The 26,317-nt window shown below is 38.7% G+C and overlaps 1 protein-coding gene across 1 annotated transcript in view; it reads right to left on the reverse strand.

Moving 5' to 3' along the window:
• Nucleotides 1–26,317, reverse strand: part of MICU2 (mitochondrial calcium uptake 2) — a 136,105-nt gene that overhangs the window by 27,269 nt on the left and 82,519 nt on the right. The window contains exons 3-6 of the mRNA XM_063149029.1: nt 12,031–12,062; nt 11,843–11,918; nt 7,164–7,211; nt 3,542–3,624 (exon numbers count right to left, since the gene is read on the reverse strand). Of these exons, the coding sequence (XP_063005099.1) occupies nt 3,542–3,624; nt 7,164–7,211; nt 11,843–11,918; nt 12,031–12,062 (239 nt within the window). The remainder of the gene's footprint in view (nt 1–3,541; nt 3,625–7,163; nt 7,212–11,842; nt 11,919–12,030; nt 12,063–26,317) is intronic.

Genomic DNA, 26,317 nt, shown 5'->3' on the forward strand with positions numbered 1-26,317 from the left:
GAAATCTCTTACTGTCCTCACAGAGATGCAGATAACATGGCTCTGAGAAATGATTCTGCTCTCTGGCAGGGGCTGATTAAAGGGTGGCAACTAACATCTGTGAACATGCCATTTCTACCTTGTCTTCTTCACCCTGGAGTTGCAGGGCAAAGCAACAAAACTCTCTTGGCCCTAATACTGAAACGTCTCTTGTACTGTGAGTGTTTACCACTGAAATGTGGACAAAGCAGAATTACACTGGCTTCAACACAAAGAAATAGGGAGGAGAGAGAACAAGAGTATCCCTGTGAAGGGAGAGACTTTTACTGGAAATTAAGGAAACGTGCACTGAAATGGAAAGGCTATAGAGGACAAGATAAACTCCCTTGTTAAAAACATGAAATCGCATTCAAGGTCTCCTTTTCCAAACATCCATTTTTGTCAGCAGAGAACACTGGGAAATTCTGCACCTCGCACTCCTGAAGTGCCTGATCCATACAGGTTTGAACAGCCTATATCCCACCATATAATGCAGCACTGAGGGCTGGGTTGGAGTTTCTGCTTGTCACTCATTTCCCCTTTCTGAATGACCTTCTTGACACATCTTGTGCCTGTTCATCCAGGAACATGGGAGAATTGAGATATACACAATTCAAAGAATGATGGACATTTTGCAGACCAAAAGGGAAGTTCTTACCTCAAAGACTCTACAGTCTAGATCAGCAGTCAGGCTCTACAGTCAGACATCACAGACATACATAGATGTCTAACCAGTAGATAATGGTGGGAAATGGGGAACACAAGAGGTGACAAAGCAAGAGAAAATCAGCAGTGAAATTCCTTTTCCCACTGTGCGCTGCCTACAGACACTGCCTCCTGCTTACTTCTTATTCACTATTCTTTTCCACTGCATTTTCCTTATTTCCTGACGTTATGTCAAATATAGTGTGGAAATCACCACAGACTAGTTCAGATATATTTTGCTAGGATGAAAACTGGGACAAGACAAATGACAGATTTGCCACACAATTTACTGGTTTATTAGCTATCTAGAAACTTTCTATGATGCATACAGAACTAAAGTATAGAGATTAACACATACACACTTATTTCCACATTCTTACATTCCAAAAATTTTATTTTTAAAACTAATCTATACAGTTTTGCTTGAAAATAGTCTCCTCTGTGAATATTATGAAAACAGTCACAAGAGAAAACTCATCCTCTGACTAACTTGCATCCTATGGGACTTCTTTGAATTTAATGATTCTTGTGAGTTGACAGAGTGATTTATATGGGTGTCCTTTTACCACTCTATATTATTTTATCAATACAGCCCAAAAAGGAAATGCAAAGTAACAATCTATCTAACTAGAATAATTTTCATTTAACTTGATTGCCTCTACAGAAATCAAATTATTTTTAATGATTTATAGAATGCTTTCACCTCTACATTTGATCACTCTCTGTTGTTTATACTGGCTGAATCAATTAGAATTACCTGAAATGGGTAATGATATTAAATACATAACATATTGCACATCTCCCCAAAAGAGCAGTGTAAGAATCTCCTTATTTGCTTAACTCACAGTACTTTTAAAAAGAAAGTACTGCTAATGTGGCATTTTGGTGCAGAGGCACTACAAGCTGAACATGTTCACTAGTGTTCATGGAGTTTTTTTGCTTGTAACATACTGTTTTGCAGCTGAATCATACAGCCATAACAGACTTATTTTGGTAATCGGGGAACTGCTAATCTGATAACAATTCACTATGATTGCGCCTGGTTTAGTAAGTTAAAAATACAGGCTTTACTAGAATTTGATTTCTTTTTAATCAGCAAAATAATTAACACAAACAGAATAAATTCTTCAAAATGAAAAGATCTTGTGTAGCAACAAATGGGTGTAGGGCTGTGCTGCTTTTGGAGGGGGTAGAGTTAATTTCCTTCACAGTGGCTGGTGTGGGAGAGTGTTTTAGTTTTGTGCTGAGCAGGGGGCTGATAACACAGAGATGTTTTTGTTGTTGCTGAGCGGGGCCCACACAGAGCCCGGGCCTTTTCTGCTTTTACACTGCCATGCTGGGCAGGGGCTGGGGGTGCTTGGGAAGCTGGGAGGGGACACAGCCAGGACAGGTGACCCCAAGTGACCAAAGGACAGTCCAGCCCATCTGACATCATGCTCAGTGTGCAAAGTGGGGGAAAGGAGGAAGAGGGGGACAATTGCAGTGATGGCTTTTGTCTTCCCAAGTCGCCATTACACGTGGCGGGTCCCTGCTCTGCTGGGGATGGCTGAACACTGCCTGCCCATGGGAAGCTGTGATTTCCTTGTTCTGCTTTGCTTGTGTGCATGGCTTTGGCTTTGCCTATTAAAATGTCTTTATGTCAGTCCATTCTCTTACCCTTCTGATTCTCTCCCTGATCCAGCTGGTGGGGGAAAGAACAAGCAGCTGCCTGGGGCTTGGCTGCTGGCTGGGGTTACACCACGCCAAAGGTATTTGCAGGTTCAGTCAGGGGCTTCTGGGAACACTGTCTTGGAAAATTACCTAATTTGAAGTATTATTTTCAAATAGTACTACTAAGTCATAGAAGTATTTTTGCAACATTTTAGAATAAAGTATGACTCATCAATTGTAACCTTGCTAAGAGACAATTCACTGAAATAAAGGTGATAAGTGCAAAACACGTGAACAGCTATTCTATTATTAATTCAGAGTTTAAGGCTATGAAATTCACCTAAATAAATTTTTGCTAATTTCTCTATCAACAGGTCGATCTTTAAAAGTTTTAGATTTTAAGGTTCTCTAGAGATGTGAGTTCATGATCAACTTTAACATCACTCTAGTGACTGAAAATATTTTGAATTGTAGTAGCCATGTCACCTTCTTATAAAATTGTCTCTCCACTTACCTCCAATACAAATTAAAGATCTGAAATAAATTGAGGGATTCTATTAAAAATTATGATTGTTAATTCTGCATTCAATTTTTGACAAGAAGTACTTAGTTAGTCTCCTGTTAAATACTTAAAAGTAGAAAAAGCTATATAATTAAAGTTGAAAAAGCTATATAATTAAAGCCTATTCTTCTTCCTAACTTCAGAGCAAGATTTTCTTAGTTTTTAAAATATCTACCTCTCTCCCCATAGTTTAGATATAATATGGGAAAAAACCTGCCGTTTCTTTTCAAAGTGTGAATTGATAAAAATCTTTCTGCAACAGCAAGCAAAATTAATAAAGACCAAAAGAGGATGGGGAATTAAAAGACTCCTCCAGATGATTATTTAAATTAGCTCATGGGATTAAAGGATATACACTAATTCCTACCTTCCCAGTAGCAGATATTTACTTACAATTCTAAGGTAACATTTATACAAGTGGATTCAATTATGGTAAGTACTTCTATCAAAATACCTCAATATGTGCTCCTTTCATATAAAACATTTTAGTAAGCATGTGATGATAGACTGGACTGAAAAATAGGCTTGATGATTTAAATGAATCTTCATTGAGCAAATATAACCCATGGATCTATTTAAAATTAAAATGTATGTAAATACACCTACCTTAAAGAATTCTTTCTTTTCAACTTGTTCATTGCCATCTGCATCTAACATTTTAAAGGCAATCTGAAGTCCAGTCTGGGGTTCTGCAACAAATTGCAAAAGAACTTTATTGAAAATATCACACACTTACACTAGAACTCAAACACCAAATGTAAAATGAGCATTGACTCCGGTTCAGTTCTCCATTGTTATGTACACACACAGTATTTCCAGTGAACCATACACACCTCTTCCAGCACAAGCAAACTGTTTAAACACTTTTTTACTATCATTTCAAGGGATAATTAATGCAATGGCAAATTAAGAAATGCCAGCACTGCCTAAGTACAAGCCATGAAAGTCCATCTAAACCCAACAAAAACACTGTATCTCTTACTGGCCAGGTCTTAAGATGTTTCCAAAGAATGTCTCTAAAATCCCATGTCACTTATGCAGTCTAGCTTTGCCTTTTTTATAAGAGCTCCTTTTCAGGTGAGAAGAGTGGAAAACTCCTTCTGGCCGTTTTTGACAAAAGCATGTTTTGTGTGACTCCCATCAAGATGATTTTTTTTAGGAATTCTACACAATTTTACCCTGCACTTCCAACCCTGAGTGCACGTTTATTTTCAACACAAAAATGTAATGAGTTCTGAATCTTGAGGACTCTATAAAAGCATGGTGTGTTTTGAGCTCCTCCCCACAATTTCCTGATCTTAATTTGCTCACAGGAGGTGGCCTTGAGCATTGGCAAGCCCACACAGGAGCAGCATGCTGCTGAATTGTAGCTACAGTTCCCTGTGGTAGCAACCCCTTATCCCAGTAATCTCTGGAGGAGGTGAATTAATGCCACAACCCAGCCATGTCAGGTATGGACTTATTGTCTCTGGAATATACTGATGCTTCCAAGAACAATGCTGGACTCATGAGGGCAGCAAAGTCGTATCTCTAAAAAACTCCAATGCCTTCAGAATTTGGCTTCTTGAAATATATTCTTCTAGTTGCATTCTGTAAAGTTTTAAATCTTGCTTTTTTAAAAGAGTCTTTTTCTGCAAAGGGAACAAGTTAAAAGAGATATCCCATTCCTTTCACATCATGACAAGATGGTTAAAGAAAGTATTAATTTTATATTTTAGAAATAACTACATCTTCAGCAGTCTACTAATATTCTGTGCAAAGCAATCTTGTGGTGCAAGGGTATTTTATAAATACCACTGCAATCTGCACAGCAGTGCTTTCCCCAGCAACTGGGTTGATTTAATACTCAAACTGGCTTCCTTTCCATGGAAATGCCACATGCTAAATTTGTGTTACTAGTACAAAAGCAAGAAAAGGCTATCCAATAATATATTTAGAGAATAAAAGTAATTGATGTATTTAATAGCAATTCATACCATCTGTGTTCCAATTTTCAGATAAGAGAGCTGTTAGTGAAAATATAGACCTAAAGCTGCTTATACTGTTTAGAGATGACATACTTATCTGATATGATGTAACCCCAAAGGTATGTGTTTGTAAAATAAGCACAGTTCAAAGACTACCACAGATATATTTGTATTTAATTAGAATCAGGCAAAATTCCAAAATCTGAACAGAAGTGCTTCATCCTGGCTGTGAGTGCAGGTTAGACCTAGGTGCTTCCTCTCCTAATACTCCTGCATTGACCAAGCTGTCAACTTGCGTGACTGGGTAATTGAAACGAAGGCCTAAGTAAAGGTGACAACTTCAGTTCCTGGGCTTCTTCACCAGGCAGGGCTCCATTAACTATTGCTAGAAATGAAATTTAATACAGCACTGGAGGAAAAAAGATAGTGAAAACACAAGGCACATAGAAAAAAGAAGGTCATGGGGGAAAAAATAAAACCTTTTTCTGTCACAAAATTGCATTTTCCAGTTCAGTGTTTTTACAGACTCTGATTTTGTATGGCAGGCAGCATGGTCTTGTCAGCAGCATGGAACCAGGAGTCTGATGACTCTTTTTCCATTTCCCTATTGCTCAGTTGGTGACTTGGAAGTAATTTAAATATTGATGCCTGCTTTAAGAAATCCCACATTAAATCTCACTAGTGAGAGAGACAGGTTGTGTAACTCGGGGCTGACTGGCAGGGGATACTTGTTAGGCAAAGATAGAGGCACTAACACTTGTTGACATTTGCTTTCAAACTGATCAGTATGATAACCCTCTGTGTAACCAAAGCAGTAACATTACCAATGCATTTTTATCCTGCATTAAAAGGTGCCTGTGGTTTTTGCAGTTTGATATATTCCCATATAAATTCTGTGAAAAACAATGTTACTTGATTTTCTGGAGAAGTGGAACAACTTTCTTTGATACTGCTTCAATTTTCTAATTGTTTCAGACAATAATTGAGCATGAATTCACTTTCAGCCGCCATAGATTTCTAAAGAAATAGAATCTCTGGCACCTATTCCTGCAACTTTAAGGTACTCTTCTGAAGTAATAATTTGGCCGTTGTGGTTGTCCTTTTTTAATATAAATTTATATTTTATGAGTTGCAATAAATATTTTAAAATTGGTATCCTACCTGGGCTAAACTCCTGTCTCTGATTTTAAAAGCCGCTTGAACACATGGTATAACTCATTCTCAAGCAGTGTGTAGCACGGGACAGTCATCACTGCTGAAGCAGTGTATTTGTATGTTAAAGCTTAATGCATATCTATATATATATATATATAATTTAATACTGTGTACTAGCTGAAGTTGCCAAAGAGATTATCCACCTTTCATGCTGTGCAACAGGAATTAATGCAGTTCTGCTGAGGAATGAGGTGAGCTGCAGAAGAGCCACTTGAATTGCGCAAAGGTGCATAATAATGACAGGCTGGACATACTCTCTCCACTCTGTGGAGACCAACATTACTTGTTCATACTACACCATGAGAGGGTGGATTTCCAGAGCAAGGAAAATTTGTCAATTTATTTAAGGCCAAGTCATGGACCTTGCAGCCATGGAAGTGATGAGGGTCACACGAGAGTGATGCCTCTACAGTTGGTCAGAAAATAAGTGACTGCTTCCTTCTCTCCTTTCTCCATGCACTGATACAAGAAATTTATTACGCCTGGCTTTGTTACTTGCTGAAAATGTTAGACTTATACAAGTCAGTCAAACAAGACTGCAAGACTGTCTTTTTGTCTGACACTGAAGAATTCTGCTGTTTATGTATTGCATCCATTGCAAATCTGAACACAATAAAAACAGGCAACGACCTCTGAGACACTACAGCAGTTTTTCACACTCCTGCATGAGCTATATTGCAAATGCCTCATTGTCCAAAATTACTAAAACTACTATACAGAAGGAAAATTATTCATCTTCCCATCCAGTTCTTCTTCCCCTTATTATGTCCTTCTGAAATCAAAGTCTCCCCCCTCTCAAAGGATTTCAAAAGACTTTTCTGATCCTATAGTGCAGGGAGTGCCATGATTTTTGAAGTATTGCTATGGACCAGTGATGACACTGATGTCCATTTATATTAATGCATTGTCACCCTATATACAACAGGTTTTTTTGTTTAACTATAATGTAGAAATTTAGGAGCTAAAAAATATCAGAAGAAAAGTTCCTGGTAAACTGTTAGTAGCTGACTATTTGTACCTATATATTTTAGATATATAATACTTACTCGTAAGAATTGTCAGCAAAAACAGGTACTCTGCGTAAGAGATCAACCCTGGAAAAAAAGTTTAAAAATTATTTGTGGAAAACCCCAAAAACTCACAGCAAAATTTGAGAGATTAAATCTTAGAAATATAAAAAATGTAGTTTGACATTTTATTAAATACCTGTATTAAAGTAAGCCAAGTTACTACTTAATAAATTTTTCACTTCTGTTTTTAGTACTCTGAAGTAAAATTCCCTAACCCCAGACTCATCAATGTTCATGTCTAACCAAGAAAGTAAGGTTTATTTGAAATTAACAAAAGGCCTACACTAAATCTTTGGGTTCTCACTGAAAACATTCAATGTTTATATAAAAGGCAAATAAATTAAATGTGCTTTGTCACATTTAGTACCTGGGAGGAGAACTACTCTAACATTACCCTGAAGGATCAAAGTCCTCCATCCTTTGGCAGGCTCGCAAAAGGCAGAGAATAGCTTCCCTCTAATTCTCAAGGGAACATGGCAACACGCAAAGCTGCCAAGCTGCTAGATTGTGCTGATAGTACTGCTGGGCCCTGTGCCAAGAGGAGGCTTCTTAATTTTTTTTTTAAATAGGAACATGTCCTTTCTACAAGGTGAAAGTATTTTCCCCCTTTTGAAGGAAAATTCCAGTATTTTCTTTTGAAATACCGCCTTAAGTGAAAAGCCTGAACAAACACAAAGATGTGATAGCGTCAAAATAGAGTGTGCAAGCTAAAGATAGAGAGTGCAGAATGAGGGTGGCTAAACAACAGAATCTGAACCATCTGCCCTGCAATAATGTTTGGGGAAAAAATGTAAAGGGCTTTTTTATAAATCACTTTTCAAAATAACTGAGCTACTTTTAACTTGTGAGCTAAACATTGTATAATGCTGAAGCTGCTTAAAATAATGAAGTTCAAACATGCCTATCTGTGCAAAGATAAACTATTTTTGTAATTTATATTTAGTTAATTGATAGATAAGGAACCCACTTAAGCTTCAGTGATAAACAATTAGCTTCTGATAAACTACTAGGCAGAAGCAACAGCATTTGTATTTGACCTCAGATAGTGACTTAACACTTCTAAGTACCAGAGCTCAGAAATATTAAATTGCTAAATGCAAGAGTCTGAAAATATGAGAACAAGTCTTAGCTAAAGGGAGGTCTAATTCTGATCCTGTTGCCAACACACTCTGGTTCCGTATCTCAGCTTTCCTCTCCATCAAAATAGGACTATTTACCCTATCATCCTACATGAATGGTGTAAATCAGCACAGTACTACAATCATACAATACATAGTGGAAATAAAAAATACTTTAATCTCAAAGACATAGTCTTGCTTATAAGTTTTAGCATTTCTATAATTGAAAGAATGCAAATTGCTATCTTAATTGCTGTAAAACTTGGGAGTTGTATTCTTAAATGAAGCATCTATGTTTTCTACAGGTTTGAAATCAAATAAACAGAGAAAGCACTCCTGTCCCAATTTTTTTAGCTTATATGCCTAAGACAAGATTAAAAAAGGAAAAAAGGATAGAAACAAATAGGTGGCGAAAAGAATCAAGCAAATAATGTGGTAAGTAGTGATCAAAATTCCTAATTTTGCTATGTGTGTGACACAGCAAAAGAATGTTTAAAGGAAGAATTTTAAGGAAGACAAGGAGGTAACTTCTCCGGTCTGTACAGAAAACACCTCCCAGTCAAGGACTGCAGTGGTATCAGCACAAAGACCCCTGACTGAAAATGTAACCACCAAGCAATGAAGGATGGCATTACTGGGCAGGGAGAAGTGGGACTCTGCTCCTCAGCTGTCTTGAGATTTTCTGCATGGGAGAGTCTAAGGAAAACCTGGAAGCTGAAGACAAGTGATTTATGCTAGGCAAAACAGAACAAGGAGAGCCCAGTGTGGGGATGCAAAATAACAGATGAGACACTCAAAGAAGTTGTGGGAAAAAAATGTGTTTATCAAAACTTTTGAAAGGACATTAACATGGCAGATTATGGTTGTAAAAGTCTGAGAAAAAATAAAGTTGTAATAATTGAGATACAAAATACTGAGACCCTGGAGAGTTTTACCTTTATAGCTAAACAGGGATCATTATACCTTATAAAAATTTGGAAAGAAAGAATCTGCAAAATATTTACGGAGATGGCAAGATGTGAAGAAAAGATCAGTTTGAAGACGACACCCTGCTGATTGGCTCAGGGGAAAAGCATCTGAATTGAAGAGGGCTGGAAAGTAAAGCTTTGCAAGAAATGGCAGGAGTTTTCATCATCTTACTGTAATCTAACTGAAAAGTTGATATAGTGAAATTGGTAAAAATGTAAACATAATAAAAAGATGTAGAAATATTCTGGATTATTTTTTAAAACCTGACTTAATGCCCTAAAGAAAATTCATAGTCTGCCTGATATTTTCTGAAAGACTGACTGAACTGAAATAATTTATCATAAGATTTTTTTAATTTGTGGACTAATTTCCATTTAAAAACTTACTTTAATTTTATTGTCCTGCATGCAGTGAGTGGGCAACTTACTCATTCATAAAGTAAATGAAATATTTTGGTAATTTTCTTTTTTATTCTACAGTAATCATTACAAAGGTACTCAAATTAAAAGATGTAAAGCAGCAAATTTTAAAAACCCAAAATAACCCACTGAAAATTAAATTCATATCCAAGCAAAATTTAAAAGAGAAAAGCTTCACACACTGTTGAATGACTCAGCATACTTGCAGCCAAGAATGTGAAGTTTGCATTGGCAAAATACTGTCATTTTCTAAAGCTAAAGGAACCTTCCCTAACCTAGAAATATCTGTCCTCAAACTTACTAACAAATGCTGACAGTACAATATTCTTATTGCTGAATAAATCATAAGTATACCTACAAAATATGACACAGATTTTAAAACTGCCCACTAGAAGGCAGAATCCCCTAGCACTACATTTTACAAACCAGACTGATGGCAGTTTTCTGTCTCCTTGACATTTAAATAACAATTTGAAGGTAGTTAAAATAACCTAAGCTAAACAGTTGGACAGGGGTAGATTAATTATTCTGGTACTTGTAAAAGCATAAATATTTTTATTTTTAAACTGTGATAATAATGCATCTCAAAGCAAAAGCATCAAAGTCACTAAACAGGCATCATGACCAAAAATTGTAAAAACTCTTGAGTGTTGTGGGGACATATGGATGACTGCACTGAATATTTTTGCATCATCTCAAACTCCTACCTGGCCTTTGAAGGACTGAGATTCAAACACACAGTGCTAAGCTAGGGCAGATCTTTGCCAGAATGCAGGAGACACCAACTCTGAGTGTATCACTGAGCCCACTTTGCTCCAAGCACTCAGCTGGGAGAGGTGCAATAAGAAGAGGCTGCATTGATTTGCTGTTTTCAGTTTCTCTTTGTGGATTCCTGGTTTTCCCAGGCAGCATGCTCTGGGGATTTGCAGTGTCCATCACTAGAAAAAGAAAGGCTCTAAAAAGCAGGTAAAGAGAGAGAATATCCAAAAATTCAAGACTGAGAATGCTTTAAGCTAAATCCTAGGAAAGCATGTGATGATTGGAAAAGGCAGGGAATGACTTTACAAAATCCAGCCTCTCCTGGGATAGGAAAAAATTGTAATTTGTTCAGAGATGTTTCAGGGCTTTTGCAGTATGCTTTCAGGGGCAGACTGACAAGCAAGGCACCCAGCTGGAGACCTCTGGAGGTCTGCACAAGGATGCAAGAAATGAACTGCAGGCAAAAGAGGCTGTGAGACTGAAGGGCAGGTGAAATGCTGCAGGCTGAGACTGAGGGCTGCTCTCTTGGCACGAGCTTCCAGCCCTGTCTGAGGATCTGCTGTGCATGGACAGAGCATGGCTCATGCTGGCCAAGGAACTGCAGCAGTGCAACAGCAGCTTTATTTTCCAGAAACATCCACAGGATAAGAGATTCAGGCTGAACTGTATGATACAGAAACTTTGTGAATAGGCGCTGTCGGTCTTTCTCATTAGTTTGGGAATTTTGGTCTTTTGTTACTGTGAAATGGTTAATTGCTCATCTATTTGGTTTTCTTGATCCTCTTGTTTGTTTTCTCTCTTCAATTAATTTATGTTAATGAGATGTTTATTTGGTGTTCTTTAATCCCCTGTTGTTACACTAACAATATCCCCACTCTTAGTCTTCTCTTTATGTAGTTCAATATAAAGTGGAAATGCTGGGTGAAAAGAAAACAAAGCACATCAACACTGTGAAGGGTCACAGAGCTCCCAAAGAGGGAGAAATAAGCTCAACTGCTCTTGAAATCAGGGATACCAACTTAATGTAACTAGGTACAAGTTTTATTTTTATTCGTAGTTTCCATGCATTTAAGTTATATAGAGGAACAGTCAGGTTATTAACAAAAAGTCTTAAAAGTTCATTTTGTGTTCAAGTCATCCCTTTAACCCTTTCCTCTTCCACGTAGGCTTTTCAGTTTCTTTCATGTCTCCTCCTGCACCTAAGAAGGCTTTCAACTCCCAGCCTCTTTACTCTCTCATGTATAACTGAGAGATTTGCCAAGGAGGCAGCTACTGGCTAGATGAGCATGAAACAAAATCCATGAAAACCTCTTTAAAAATACATTCAACACATACCATATAATGAGATAAAAAGCAAGATTTATTTTTCATTATCAAAAGTGCTCATTACCTTTATCACCAAGCTCTCTAAAAAAGGTTGGTCCTGGCTTAGCTTTGGCAACATACAGCAGTGCAGCATCTACCTCCTTCAAAGACACAAACAAGAAAATATAAAGCCAGTTTTGAAAGAGAGTTAATCACTTCAGTAACAGAAAGAATGCAAGTTCTTTTGAAGAAGGAAAGGAACATTTTGCTTACCTTTTTTGTCAGTTTCTTGGCTGAGGCTTTGCCTATAATAAAAAAAAATCATCATCATTCAATAACAAACTGACTTTGAACTTTGATCAGGTTCTGTGTCATTTCTTCAGATTTTTATGGGAAAATACTAAGTAATATGAAACAGAATATTTCGCAACAGACAGTTTGTTTCTAATTCCCATAATAATCATGAAAGGACAAGATTTAAAAATAATATGAGCAGTCTGTTCAAATGTTATCTCAGCCTAGATTAAAGCACAGCCCACTTTCATATTGATGACCAACTTACTAGTATGACTTCGCATACTGTGAGCTACAAATGTCACACAGATTCCAAAGCAAGACTACACAGCAAGAAACAGCTGTAGAATTTACAGAGGGATTTCCATGCACACATGAGAGTCCTTGAAGTGAAGGATGAGTATGTGAAAGCTAAGAAATACTAAAAAAAAATTAAAATGTTGATGCTTCTATTGAGCAGAAGCAAATTGAACAATTCTGCTTTCTGAAAGAGCATCAGACAAAAATCATGCAAACTGCTAAGTGCTTCTTAGCAGGTTCAAGTGTACACACTCAAACAGGGGAGCCACAGGCAGTATAGGTTATGCTCCTGTGCAAATCACACGTTTGAGGAGCTGCAATATATCTGTAGCTACGTATATAGCTGCAATGTATCAAGAGTGGAACATTCCAGCTGGTTAGGCAGGGATCACAGAAACCCTATGGTCAGGGACCAGCAGGAGCTGTGCACGTCCCTTCTAGTCTATCTCTTCAGCATCTCTCATACAATTCTCCAAACCCTGTTGTCCTTCACTCTTACCTCTCTCAGCCCATCAGGCTCTTCCTTCATCACCATTTCCTCTGGATTCCCGCCAGCCTTTCCCTCCTATCTATTCACACTGAGTAAGCACAAACTGAGCCACTTGGATGTGCTCCGTGGACTGGCGCCCCTGTGTGCAGCAGCCTGCTTTGCTCCACACTGTCTCCAAGGCTACTTTGCTGCTTCACAGGCATTTTGCATCCAAAGGGTCACCAGTGCAGCACCACTATCTGGAAATGGGCATGATGGAGGCAGCCTGGTGGGCAGCTGTCAACAAACATCTACCAAGCATTTTCACAGGCCCATAATTTGGCCAGATGGAGGTGCTTTGTCAGTAAAATAGTGAATTTCCACAGCGCTGGCAAATGGCACGCCCAGCTGCAAGGGGTCTCCACTGGCAACTTTTGGCTTGCAACATCTCAACCAGCAATAGCTCGTTTTTCAGCACAGGCAAACCAGTACCCTGGCCTCTGCTCCCTCAATTAGCAGTAACAGTTTTGCCGATAAATTCCTCTCCTCACATCCCCTCCCCCAAATCAGCCTAAGGCAGACACCTGGCACATAACATTTCAACACAAATGTTTAAGTTTGACAAAAGTTATAAGCAACTAAAATTAGGGTTTTAATACTGGAGTGTTGAGTGACCCCAGCAACAGGTGCTGCCAGTACCACCTGTTACTGTGGATGAATACATTTTTGTGCAATGGCTATACATACATTTACACCCATAGACACACACATCTATAAAGCTCCATAGGTAGAGCTTACCTTTTAAGTAAAACAATGCATGAAATCCTCTACTTTGCTTCATTTGAGACAAAAGAAGTCAGACTAATAACATACTGGGAAAAGCAGCAACAACAGATACATGCAGTAAGGCTGAGTCCTGAGCAGTGTGATGTAACACCACAGTTACATCTAACACTGCTGCAAAGCATTTTCATGAATGGCTGTTAAGCAAATTAAGTGATTTAGATCTCAGCTTCGAAATGTCACTGCTTCTGTACAGCACATTTCAATGTGAAACTGAACTGAAACTGTTTTTTTGGCTGTGTCAGACCCACCTAGAGAGCAGCCTTATGGAAAGGAATGAATCAGGCTGTAGGTCTGCAAAAAAGAGTATCTGAAAGAAAGGGAAAACCACCCTGCAATGTTTTTCACTCTACATGCTCCTTGTACTTGATGTCTGCACTAAAGCCAGCCATATACCCTTATGTGGTTAACAGCAGCCCCATTCCTTTGATTCTCCTGGTGATCCCAAGAACATTGCATCTGGATCAGCACTTGCTACCACAGCAGTGTACTGGAGAGCAGCCTTTTGCCAGCATGCAGGAGGATGATGAAGAGAGACAAGCTGAACTTTGTGAGCTGGAACAGCAAAGGCATAGATAAGTGATGCAAGGTAAGGAGAAAGCACTGGGAGCTACAGCTGAGACAATAGCCAGCCAAGTTTGTGAGGCTGTACACTTGCTTGAGTGTTTTTGTGTTTCTCTTCTTTGTGTTGCATTCAGCACAACGACGCTGAAACTCCTCAGCTGCACGGTTTTGAGGAGCAACATATCCTCACTGAGAATTATCAGATCTTGATAAAAATTACGAAAGGGAAGGGAAGTCTATTGTAGATGTACAGACTCTTCACCAGCCAGCACTTACAACTGCAACTGCCTAGAGCTCACAGAAATGGCTGTAGCAGCCATCAACATCTGCTCTCCTGCATCCAGCCACAGGCACCCTCCAGAGGACATTTAAGATGCTGACATGTTGACTGACCTCTTTCAGAGGCGAAAAGACAGTAACAGCAATGGTACAGAGATGCTCATGCTACCCTCACATGGGGGAGAGCACTGGTAGAGCAAAAGAAGTCTTTGCTGAGTGGCAGAAGAGGGAGAGAAGAGTCACAAACACCCCAGGATGTGGTGAGAGGCAGCACCAGCTGGGTCAGAATTGGTCCTTGCAGCAACTGGATGAGAGGCAGCTGCTACGGTAAGACAGGAAAAAAGGCAGGAGGGAAAGGGACAGATTTCCTGAGAGAGAAACAAGGAGATTTCTACTTTTCAAAGCAGTAAACACAGTAAAGTAATAAATATGGACTCTTTTAATGGTGCTCTTCTCACATGGGCAGATGTCAGCAAGCATATGTACTGGAGTGTAGGAATCTTTTGGAAAAAACACCCTGACACTAGGGACAGTAGTGTTATCTTTCATACTGGGATTTGTGTAAGATATTAGAATACAATCTTACAATAATATAATAAATTAAACTGTAGAATGAGTTTCCTCCAATAATTATTTTAATGTTTTCTAAGAATTACATCCAGTTACATTTCATTGGTACTGTCACCATATAAAATAATGTGTGAAGACTCAAATCTCTGTTTTCACCAGGAAACAAACATCTTGAATGCTAATTTAGCTCTTGGTGCTTATTTTCTCAATTTATTTACTTCTTAATAGTGAGAACCCTTTAAATACCAAAAAGTAAAAATACATTAATATAAAATGTACAGCCCTCTGAGGAATCAGGTCTTTTAAGACCTTGTCTAAAATAATTAGGAGAATGTTAACTCCACTCTGCAGAAGATGCACTACAAAGGTTTGAACAGTTTTCTTACCCAGGTTGTACACTGAAGAAAATAAGTGCCTCTTTCTTCCTATGAATTAAATATTGGTTCTGTGATTCCTCACACATGACTACAAATACAACAGGATCTTAGTTTCTCTCTGAGGACTACAAGCAATAGATGTAAGTATTAGGGAATATTTAATCTAAAAAGTAAAAGATCTGCATGATTTAATTTTCTTTAGTTTTATTATTTTACTTTGATAGATTCTTACTAATTGGAAAATTATTGACATAGTACAAAACTTGTTTGTAGCAGTTAGAGTCTTACTTTGATATGAAAGAAAAGAAAGTTGGAATTTTTATTGTTTTGAACTTGATTAAATGAGAACTTTTCTTCCCTACAGACCTGCCACAACTATGCTGGAATGCTGGTTTAAAGGACAGCGAGTGTTTTCAAGGGTCTCTACATATTTTACAGATGCAATCATCTAATTTTCACCACCTACAGCATTTCCAGGATACAATGAGGTATAGAGGTTCTTTTCATGGACAAAAAGGCATTTTAACTTTTTCAGTTGTATGAATACTGAGTCTGCTTATAAACACACAAGTTCTGTGCTGTTAGCCAAGAAAGTTACTTGACAACTGTAATTAAGAAAACACTGCCAAGAGCAGCTCCATCAGTCTTCATCTGCCCTCGGCAAACCTGGGTATTTTGTCACTTACATTTCTTACAACAGAAGTGTTTCCATCATTTATGGGGTTTTTTTCACTAAGATGTAGAACCAACCTGACATCAGTATTAGGATTACTGTTAGGAAAGGGCTGAATTGAACAAGGCTGGACTTGCACACACACAGTAACACCCTTTTACACCTGTAGAGTTAAGGACCGGCTTAGATCTGACAAAAGATGCGTAGATTCAAAGAATGAGCAAAATGACGAATATCAAGAACTCTAACAACAATAATCAAAGGACAAAGTAAAAGTAGTTACTACTACTTGCAAGAAAACATGATTTTACATGTCTGCAACATTGCCTTATTTTTGTAATATGGAAATTTAATTTAAATTTTGAATCAATCTTTCTCCACAGCCTGAAATTCAAATGTGAACAGTATAAAATAGGTATCCTTTCCTAGAAGAACAAACTCCTGTCCTCTTTATCAGTAAAGTCACTAAGATGGTTTGGCCTGAATCTCTTTTTAGCTCTATTTCAAACAGACAAAATTACAAAAATAAAAGAAAAATTGACCTTCCAGCTTTTTAATTTTGGATGGCATTCATTGCTATCTTTGCTGAATATTGACCTTGCAGGTTCAAGGTCATACTGAGGTGCTATAAAACCATTTGTTTTTTAATGAAAAATTAGGATGAGAATAGCATTAAGTATATTCACAATTGAAACAAACTCTCATTCTCCAAAATGATGAGTGAAACAAACCTTTTAAATGCGATGGGTTTTCAGCACAGTCCTAATTTGAGGATCAGGGCATTTTAAAAACCACACCCACTGTATGCAGCTCATGCTGTGGCCTTTACAGCAGAGCCCACCCTGCAGCCTTGCCTGCCATGGGAACGAGGATTTGCATTTTTTCCTTTTAACTGGCTGCCAGCTTTCACGCAAGCTGAACCCTGAGAATCCTGCACCAGAGAGCTGGGTTAGATAAGAGTTGTGTATGTTGATTTCCTTGGGGAGATGATGTTAAAATTTCTGTTTAAATTAGCCTGAAATAGAAGATCTTTGACATTCAATAGCTTGTATTTCATTCTCAGCTCTCTTAGATAATTTTAATGATACTGGACAAGTATGTTATATTAACAAAGTGTGCCTTTTTAACCTACCTTATTTTTGTTCTCATTCTTTAAAGCTCTTCTGTACATTTATAAAGTACTTACTGCTAATGAAACCAATAAAGGACAAAAATTCAAGCTAGTAATTATTTCTTTACGGCCTCCTTTTGAAATACTGGTGATACTGGAGATAAATGAAAGATAGCAAAAAAAATTAGGCTTTTTGAGAGCATGACAAACCAAGTGGTCAGATTGCTATGCTAGCTCCTGGCAAACCAATACCTGAATAATAAATGAGCATGCAATTTAAATGAATTAAGAATCTACTTCAGCTAGAAAGCTTTTACTGAACTACTGCATTGCTCCATTGAAAGATAATTGATAAAAGTAATTTAAATCACATGAATTAGTAAATTGAACCACCTGAATTGAATTCAAGTATGCCCAGTGGAAAAGGCAATTTGCAATAATAGAAGCTTCTGCTATGCTTTACAAAACAAGCTTTGCATCTGTCCTTCTTTACTTAAAGCAATTGTTCCTCTGAGGAAACAAGAAATACAGAGCGCTGGGATGAGGCCAGCACTGGCAAATCTCTATTTCAGAAGAGCAGTTGCATCAGAGCAAGTCAATACCAGGAGGTTTCTCAGTGAGTCAGGCAGCCTGGGGTAAAAAGGGTGGGATGCTGATGCACGGAGGAAACATCAAAGGATGACACAGTCTTTTAGGAAACTGAAACAGACAAAAGAATTAAGATAAGCAAGTTTTCAAAATCTCTTAAAGAGATCATGGCACCAAGTCACCAGGAGTTCCAAAATAACCAAAGGCACCAGGGTAAAAGCAGATGCTGTGATGCCTACTACAGTGCTTGCAAACAGCTCAGTCCTCACTGGAACTGTAGCAGGAGTCTGTGGGAATGGCAGGGAGAGCAGGGGAACACGTTCTCCTTAGATTTCATCCAGGGAAAATGACAAGCTTCCAGATCCACTCTCTTTCTAAGAACGTATCCGAGCTGCAGACAAGGAAAAGATGAGAATGTGTTCAAACTTCCAAGCTTACCACAAGACTTGTACTGCAAGGACATACAGGATACAGAAAGTCACCTCTCCCAAACAACTGGAGCAGTCTCACAGGCCTGTAAGGGCAGCTCTGCAAAGGGAGCACGTGAAGCAAGCTAAGACTTCATGTGAAACACACAAGCAGCAAGAAGCCAAGCAGAGAGCACAACTGCAGCTGAGCATTTCCCCAGCAGGAGAGGCTGCCAGTCCTCTGGGCAGGCAGAGCTCAGCACTGGGGGGAGCATCTGGAAAAAAAAAATGTCATGTGAAATGCAAGTTCTCAAACTCCCAAATAAGCACCTCATGCTTGGTTCCTCTGGCTTCATTTAGATGTCTAAAAATTAGGTGCCTAAATCTGAGTTAGTGATCTCTGTGGTGCTTTGCTGTAACTATGATGGTGTGAGGACATACCCAGAAAAAGATTTATAATTAACTCTGAAATCTGCTGCTCCTATTTCAGATGTGAGGACGAGCTCATATGCCCAAAAGCTTATCTAATTTTTCCAACTTAGAGCAACTGGTCTAATAAAAGATATTGTCTCTTTCTGCAAACTTCTCCTGACTAATGACCTTAGGCTGCCTTTACAGTCAAGGGAGAGAAACAGAGAAAGGACTATTTATTCCAGGTTGAGACAGGTGTCCAATGCAGGTCTTGTACTTATCAGTTTCCTTTTTAGAAAGAAATGCTACAATTACTTCCTCTGACCTGACATTCAGCTTTTATATATGTGAGTTGGCCAAGTGAGTGCTTCTGCATGCAACCAGATAACTCACACTGTGACTGCTTTCTGTATTTGTTACATCTGTAATCTGTTTTTTCCAACCTCCTATCTAGCAGCCTGATGTTAGCAGTGCTAAGGGCATGTATTCTGTTTTAATAAAAACTTAATCAGATACAAGGACAAAGTTTACTACATTTTAAGAAATGGAATGGCTGCACAATTGCAGCAATAAAGTCTTATAAAGGACAACTAAGATTATCTGGAAGGAGCTGTACCCATAATATATATTTCTGAGACCAGAAGGGTAGAGAACAATTTTTGCAACTTACAGAGAACACTATGCAGTTCAGACTTTTGGGACTGATGGCATTTCCAGACTCTGCACAAAACCATAGTCCTTCCCACAAAGAGCAGGCAAGTAGAACCACAATACCCAAAAATTCCTGTTACAATGTTTAAGACTGTAGTCAGTGTTATCTAACAAAGAGAAGAGTATAAGCTAGACTATGCCTTCAAGAAGATTCAATTAAGGAACTTTGATCCAACTCTGAAATAAAGAAGGTTTAATTTGTGAATCATCACTCTCCTTAAGTCATCATCTCCTATTGTTAACAACACCTAGATTTTAAATACTACAGTGTCAGAGCACATTCTAGATTAGGATACTAACGTCAGACGAAGATAAACTATCATGACAGCCTCCTAGCACTAGAGGTCTAGTTCTGTTTCTCTCCTAGGGAGCATTGGAAGTCATGATCCCTGGCCTAAGGGTTCTGCAATCTACTTTATGGCTAGAGAAGATTATGATAGAAGAACAAATAAAGAGAGGTAAGGACAACAACAGTGAAACGACACAGTTAAAAATCTGACTGCATACACAACTTGATCAAATTGCATCTTAATTATAAGCAGAAATTTGGATTCAGAATGAAAATGCGGGCAAATCATCCCAAAATGAAAATGAAGGAATAAAAGGTCAACATCCTAACAAAGCCAGAAACTGATTCTTATCTCACTATGCAAAACTTGATTTAAGCTTATGTGCTCAATATAAAGGCCCCATTACCACACTAGCAACTACTCCTTTTGTTTCATTCAGCCACTTCCTTTACCATATGTATTCTGAAGATCTTCCCTGTCATGACAAACTGTTACTTTTCACATGCATCTTACGAAATGCAAACCCCCCCCTCCATAACCAGTTAAAGACTAAGAACAAGACTATTAAAGATTGCTTATTACAAATTGGGTTCTCTCGCTGGAAAACAAAACTGAGGTGCCACATGGAGAATTCATCCATTGTGTGAGAATGTACCATTAGCATAAAGCTACCTTACTAACCCTGGAATAAGAAAAAAGAGGACATGTCAGAGAGGACCATCTTTTCCACTTTTTTGCTCTGATGCAATTTATCCCCTAAGCACAAACAGCAAATAATTTCAAACTATGTCAAATTATATGAAGTAACTGTATGGTTTATTAGTCTTTGATATGTACTGAATACTCCAACACGAAAGAATTACAGATAACAATGCCAGAAATAACCACATGGGTCAACCACTTTGTCCTATTGCTCCCAATGGACTTTGGCTCACGCATTATCTCAGTTTAGGTGCACAAAAATACATGTTCACACATCTGAAAGATGGTATAAATACTAAAATTAGTTTGGAAAATGGCCTCAAGTTGCACAAGGGGAGGTTTAGACTGGAAACATTTTTTTACTGAAAGGGTTGTCAAGGATTGGAACAGGCTGGCCAGGGAAGCTGTGGAAGGGAAGCTGGCCAGGGAAGCACCATACCTGGAGGTACTTAAAAGACATGTGAATGTGTTCTTAGGGACATGGTTTAGTGGTGGACTACATAGGGTTAGGTTAATGGTTGGATTTGATGATTTTAAAAATCCTTTTAACGTTAATAATTCTATGATTCCATGATTTGGCTTCAAAACACAATGGAATCACTAAGATTGGTAAAGACCTCTAGGATCATTGAGTCTGGCTGTTAATGCAGCACTGCCAGGTCTGCCAGTAAACTGTGTCCCCAAGTGCCACATCCACAAGTCTTCCGGTCGCTTTCAGGGATGGTGATTTTATTGCTTTTCTGGGCAGCCTGTTCCAATGTCCGACCACGCACTGGCTGAAGAATTTTTCCCTAGAACCCACCCTAAACCTTCCTTGGTGCAATTTGAGGCCTTTTCCTCTTGTCCTGTTACTTTTTACCTGGGAGAAAAGGCCGACTCCCACCTGGCTGCACGCTCCTGTCAGGCAGCTGCAGAGAGTGCTGAGGGCCCCCTGAGCCTCCTTTTCTCCAGGCTGAACACCCCCAGCTCCCTCAGCTGCCCCTCACAGCACTTGTGCTCCAGACCCTTCCCCAGCTCCGCTGCCCTTCCCTGGACACGCTCCAGCCCCTCAATGTCTCTCTGGCACTGAGGGGCCCAGAACTGAGCACAGGATTGGAGCTGTGGCCTCAGCAGTGCTGGGTACAGGGGGACGGTCACTGCCCTGCTCCTGCTGGCCACACCTGGCTGAGCCAGGCCAGGATGCCATCGGCCTTCTGGGCCACCTGGGCACACTCTGGATCATGTTCAGCTGCTGCTGACCATCATCCCCAGGTCCTTTTCCACCAGGCAGCTTCCCAGACAGCCTCCCCCAAGCCTGCAGCACTGCCCAGGGCTGTTGTGACCTCAGTGCAGGACCTGGCACTTGGCCTTGCTGAACATCATGCAATTGGCCCTGGCCCTGTGATCCAGCCTGTCCAGATCCCTCTGCAGAGCCTTCCTGCCCTCCAGCAGATCAATATTCCCACCCAGCTTGGTGTCATCAGCAAACTGACTGAGAGTGCACTTGATCCCCTCAGTCAGATTATCAATAGAGATATTAAACAGGGCTGGCCCAAATACTGATCCCTGGGGAACACCACGTTGTGCCCAGTCCCCAGCTGGATGTAACTCCATTCAGCCCCACTCTCTGGGCTTGGCCATCCAGACAGTTTTTTACCCAGTGAACAGTGCACCCACCCAAGCCATAAGCAGCCAGCTTCTCCAGGAGAATGCTGAGGGAAACAGTGCCAGAGGCTTTTCCAAAGTCTAGATAGACAACACCCACAGCCTTTCCCTCACCCACTGGGCAGGTCAAAAATTGGTGAAATGAATTCACCTCCTTTGTTTGTGAAATAGTTTGCTTCTTAAATTTATTCATCCAAATACAAACTTTAGGATATTGTAGATATTGCTTACTCCTAGTGGAACAGAAAGAAAAAAAAATATCTAATTATTTACTAATGAAGTAATTTTAAATTTTAAAAGTAAAACTAGAAATATTAAGTGTAAAAGTTTTATTTATTAATGGCATCAGCATGAAAAATGTGCTGGTTACTGTAATTGTCTTCAGATAAAGGACATTTATTGTGCTTGTGTCCAAGCAGTAAATAGCTGACATATCAGTGCATCTAGGCAATTTAAATTACTGCAGTGGGTAAGCAACTAGGAGCATTGACATTTCACATAAATTGCATGGGTTCTCAAGAGTACTGTAAATATAAATAGTACTTAGGTCCAGTTTATGTAGAAGCTTACTTTTTTTACTGGTTTTCCTGTTTCACCCTATCACATATCAAAATTATTTACACCATCATTAATACTTCCTCTTTTGTTATGTTTTGTATTTTTTAAAAAGGATTTATTTCTACAACAGCAACATGCAGTAAAAGGTCTTAGAAATATTGCAAAAAATACTCAAAGGGGTGACAGCTGATTAGAAAAGTATAATGGAATTTTCCTAGAAATGTCAGTTTGGGAAACTGTCATTCATCATATTATAGCAGTCCCTAGTCAGACCTTTAGAAGAAAAAAAAACAGAGAGAAAGAGGTGGCTGATGTTTTTCTATACTGCTATTGCAAAATCTGGAACTCTCAACAGCAGGATGTCTGATTCTATTGCTGCACTATTCTAATGATGGTGGTAATCATAATTCATTCTCCTAGTGCCTTGTCCTTCCATCAAATCTTTAGAAATTGAGGTCTTCAGGGCTGCCTTACATCTCCCACAGAGCAAACATATCCGTTTGAACATCTTATTGTTCTTATTTCCTTCCCACTGGTAACACTCTAGGAAATTTATCTAGGCAGCACCTTTCTGGTGACTGTGAAAGATGGTCTCAGGAGTTTCTGAGAAGCTTGTGGGAAAACCCATGAAGTGGGGTTCCCCCATGTTTAAGGGAAATTCCCTCACTCACAGAGTAGCTGAAGTTGGAAGGGAGCTCTGGAGGTTATTGCAGTAACTACAATGTCCTTATCTTCTCACAATGACAAGAGGAAAAAGCTCAAAGCAAGGTCAGCCAGGATCTGTTGCCCAAGACCATGTTCAATTTGGTCTAGCATATGTCTGCAGACATTTGTTTCTAGAAGGGTTATGAACCAATCCTTCCAAAACGAAAATATCCATTTATGTGCTTTTGTAACACACACTAGCATCAAAAACATGCAAGAGTTGATAGGTTTCATAGGCAGATTTTGGGTTTTGCCCCCTTGCTTATACTAAGGGCAACAACATTCTCATGCAGTGAAGGCTGTAGCCTGGCTTCCATTCTCACTGACAACCTACAATACAGCATTTTTGCCTTATTAGTTGAGGCATGAGAGTAGCAAGCACTGGATTTAACAGTGAATTGGGGCATTTTACTGAAAGGAAACAATTCTATATTGGTAATTTCATTAATGTGAAATGTGTGTTTAAGCTTAAGGCCCAGGACATTTAGTCTTACTGTCCAGAGCACAATAAACACCTAAAATTCAAACCCTTATTATGCTTCTCTTTCAGAACAAAAGCCCCATTCATGAAAATACAATTTACAGTGACTAGCTGTCCGAGGGCATTGCTTTTGAGTTCAGAGAACAATTACTTTGTAAATTATAACCAATACAGATTCTATTTAGGAATGAAAGGATTAAGTGAACACCCACTGGATGGTGTGCAATTACTGTAAGGGGTGACTGTGCTAGTTACACCTCCTATTCACCTTTGCAGCAGACCTTTCTTGAAGAAACAACAACTACATTTGTATTAGAGGACAAAAAGGGGATGAAATAATTCTCTTAACTGAAAATTTGGAAAGGCTTTAGTAAATTAATTACCATCTGTGTTGAATGTCAGTAAGAGGAATTTCTAAAAGATATGACAAATATAAGCAAAAAGAAAGCACACAAGGTTGTTTTGGGTTCCACTTGCTACTAGTTAACGGTTTTACACCAAAAACCTTGTCTTTTTGCAATTGATGATATTATCTGTTTGTCCTCCACCTTCCCAAATTCTGCTGACATCATCCATTGAAAGACAAGGGCTCATAAACACTCACCAAAGAAACACATTCATTTTGCAATTAGTTTTATTAAAAGGATGAACTGAATTATTGGATGCCTACTCTAAGCAGAACCTAATGCGTCCCTTTCTTTTTCAACAGAAGCTGAATAATTGCAACTAATCCCCATTAATGTTAGTGAGTCAGCTTAAGGAAGGAGAAGGGAAAAAAAAAAAGAAAAGAAAACCCTGCTATTTTAAGGGAAGAGACTTTCAGCATAGGTGCAGTATTGTAGCACTTCAAATGTTTTAGATTCCTGGGGATGACAAGGATGATAATGATAAAGGGAATTGCTATTCAGAGCTGAATTAAGATAATACTGTCATTGCAGAATTTCCAGAAGGAACCTTTTCCTTTATAAGGCTCTGAAGTTCAACCTTACATGAAAATTTTAGGAAGGCCATTTTAGTGCAGATGACATCCCAGTGATGACATTACTTTTTCCAGCTGCCATTGTGGAAAGGTAAGGACATTCTAATAACCATGTTCAGGAATTTTCATACAGAAGACACTGTCTACTGCTTTGAGCATTTACTGATCCTTCACAGACCTACTTCACTATTTCCACAGCTCACCAGGTTCAAGCATTATTGCAATCTCTACTTTTTCTCTCCTTCTTTCTTCTCTTGTTTAATTGGAGTTCCTTTCAGTGGCTGACTTGCTCTCCTTCAGTTGATGGTCCACATCATTCTCACCTTTATCTTTAAATTAGCCTGGAGTTTCTTTCCACTTCTAAGATTAGCTCATTCTGTTATTAGCACACAGAAAATCTCCAAGCAAACCAGTAACAGCCCCTGCTGAGTCTGACTTGTTTATACACCATTAACATCTGCCACATAGCAATTAACAGATGTTTGGAAAGCTTTCCTACAGCAGGGGCTCCAAGGGTATGTAAATGATAACAGAATGCTCATGGTTTTTAAGCTATGGAAGGTTTAACCTATTTTTGCCATGCAAAAAGCTCAGTGAAGAGATTCTATTAGGTTTTTTAAGTTTCTCAGAATAGCAGAGTGAAGACAGTTACATAAAACTAATTTTATTGTCTTTATCCAGTAGACATCGTGGTAATGGAAAGAGGAGCAGGATCATGAAAAGTCTGAGAACACCCCTGAGACTGGAAAGAGCTAAAGTTAAAGAGAAATCATAGAAGAGCTTAAAAACAGGTGTGTGTTAATGATACCTTATTACACTGGTCAAAACAGTTTGGTAAATGTGCAACTCAGAAAAAAATTCATACTGCTAATAATATGTTTAAAATGATTGACATGATATTCATCAGCCTTCTATAGCAGTAGAAACAAAAAGTCTTGTGCATCAACTAGAGTACCTCCTCTACACTAAAGAATGAACTTTGCAGACTGAATAAGAGAAGAAAAGAGAAGCCACCACTTGACCCTTTGACTTCAAACTCCTCACACAATAAAGAAAAAATCTTTCAGAAAGAAAAAAAAAAAACTAGACAAAGAAGATCACGAGTTTCTTTCAAAAAACAAGTTGTTATTTTCTAGAACTGTCTTATTTCCTCAGAAAAAAAAATGTTTCTCTCCCTGAATTCAAATAATCTGATGAAGCAAACCTCTGAAACACATTTAGCTTTTCTCTGGTTTTTATTTTACAGTCAGATTTTCTGAAGAATTCTGACCATATTAAGCACCAGAGGAAACATTGTAATATGTCAAGACAGAAATAGAACAGAAATATTTATTCAGAACATATAATTAAGAAGGCAAATCCAAATGCAGAGTACACTTTACATCAAAATTCCCACTACTGTCTCATTTAACTTTCAGCAGCCTTCAGTATACTGGGCTTCTGTTTCCACCACTTCCAATTATCTTTGTGTTGTGTCTTTCCTCTGACAATACTAATTTCTCCTCCAAGAGCAATTTTGGACTGAAAAAGAGAACAATTTTTTCCTTTCCCTGAGCAGAAGTCTACCTTACCTGGGGGCATCAAGCCCTTGACTGTACACGACC

This window comes from Melospiza melodia, chromosome 2 (assembly GCF_035770615.1).
Source record: "Melospiza melodia melodia isolate bMelMel2 chromosome 2, bMelMel2.pri, whole genome shotgun sequence".
Taxonomy (NCBI): domain Eukaryota; kingdom Metazoa; phylum Chordata; class Aves; order Passeriformes; family Passerellidae; genus Melospiza; species Melospiza melodia.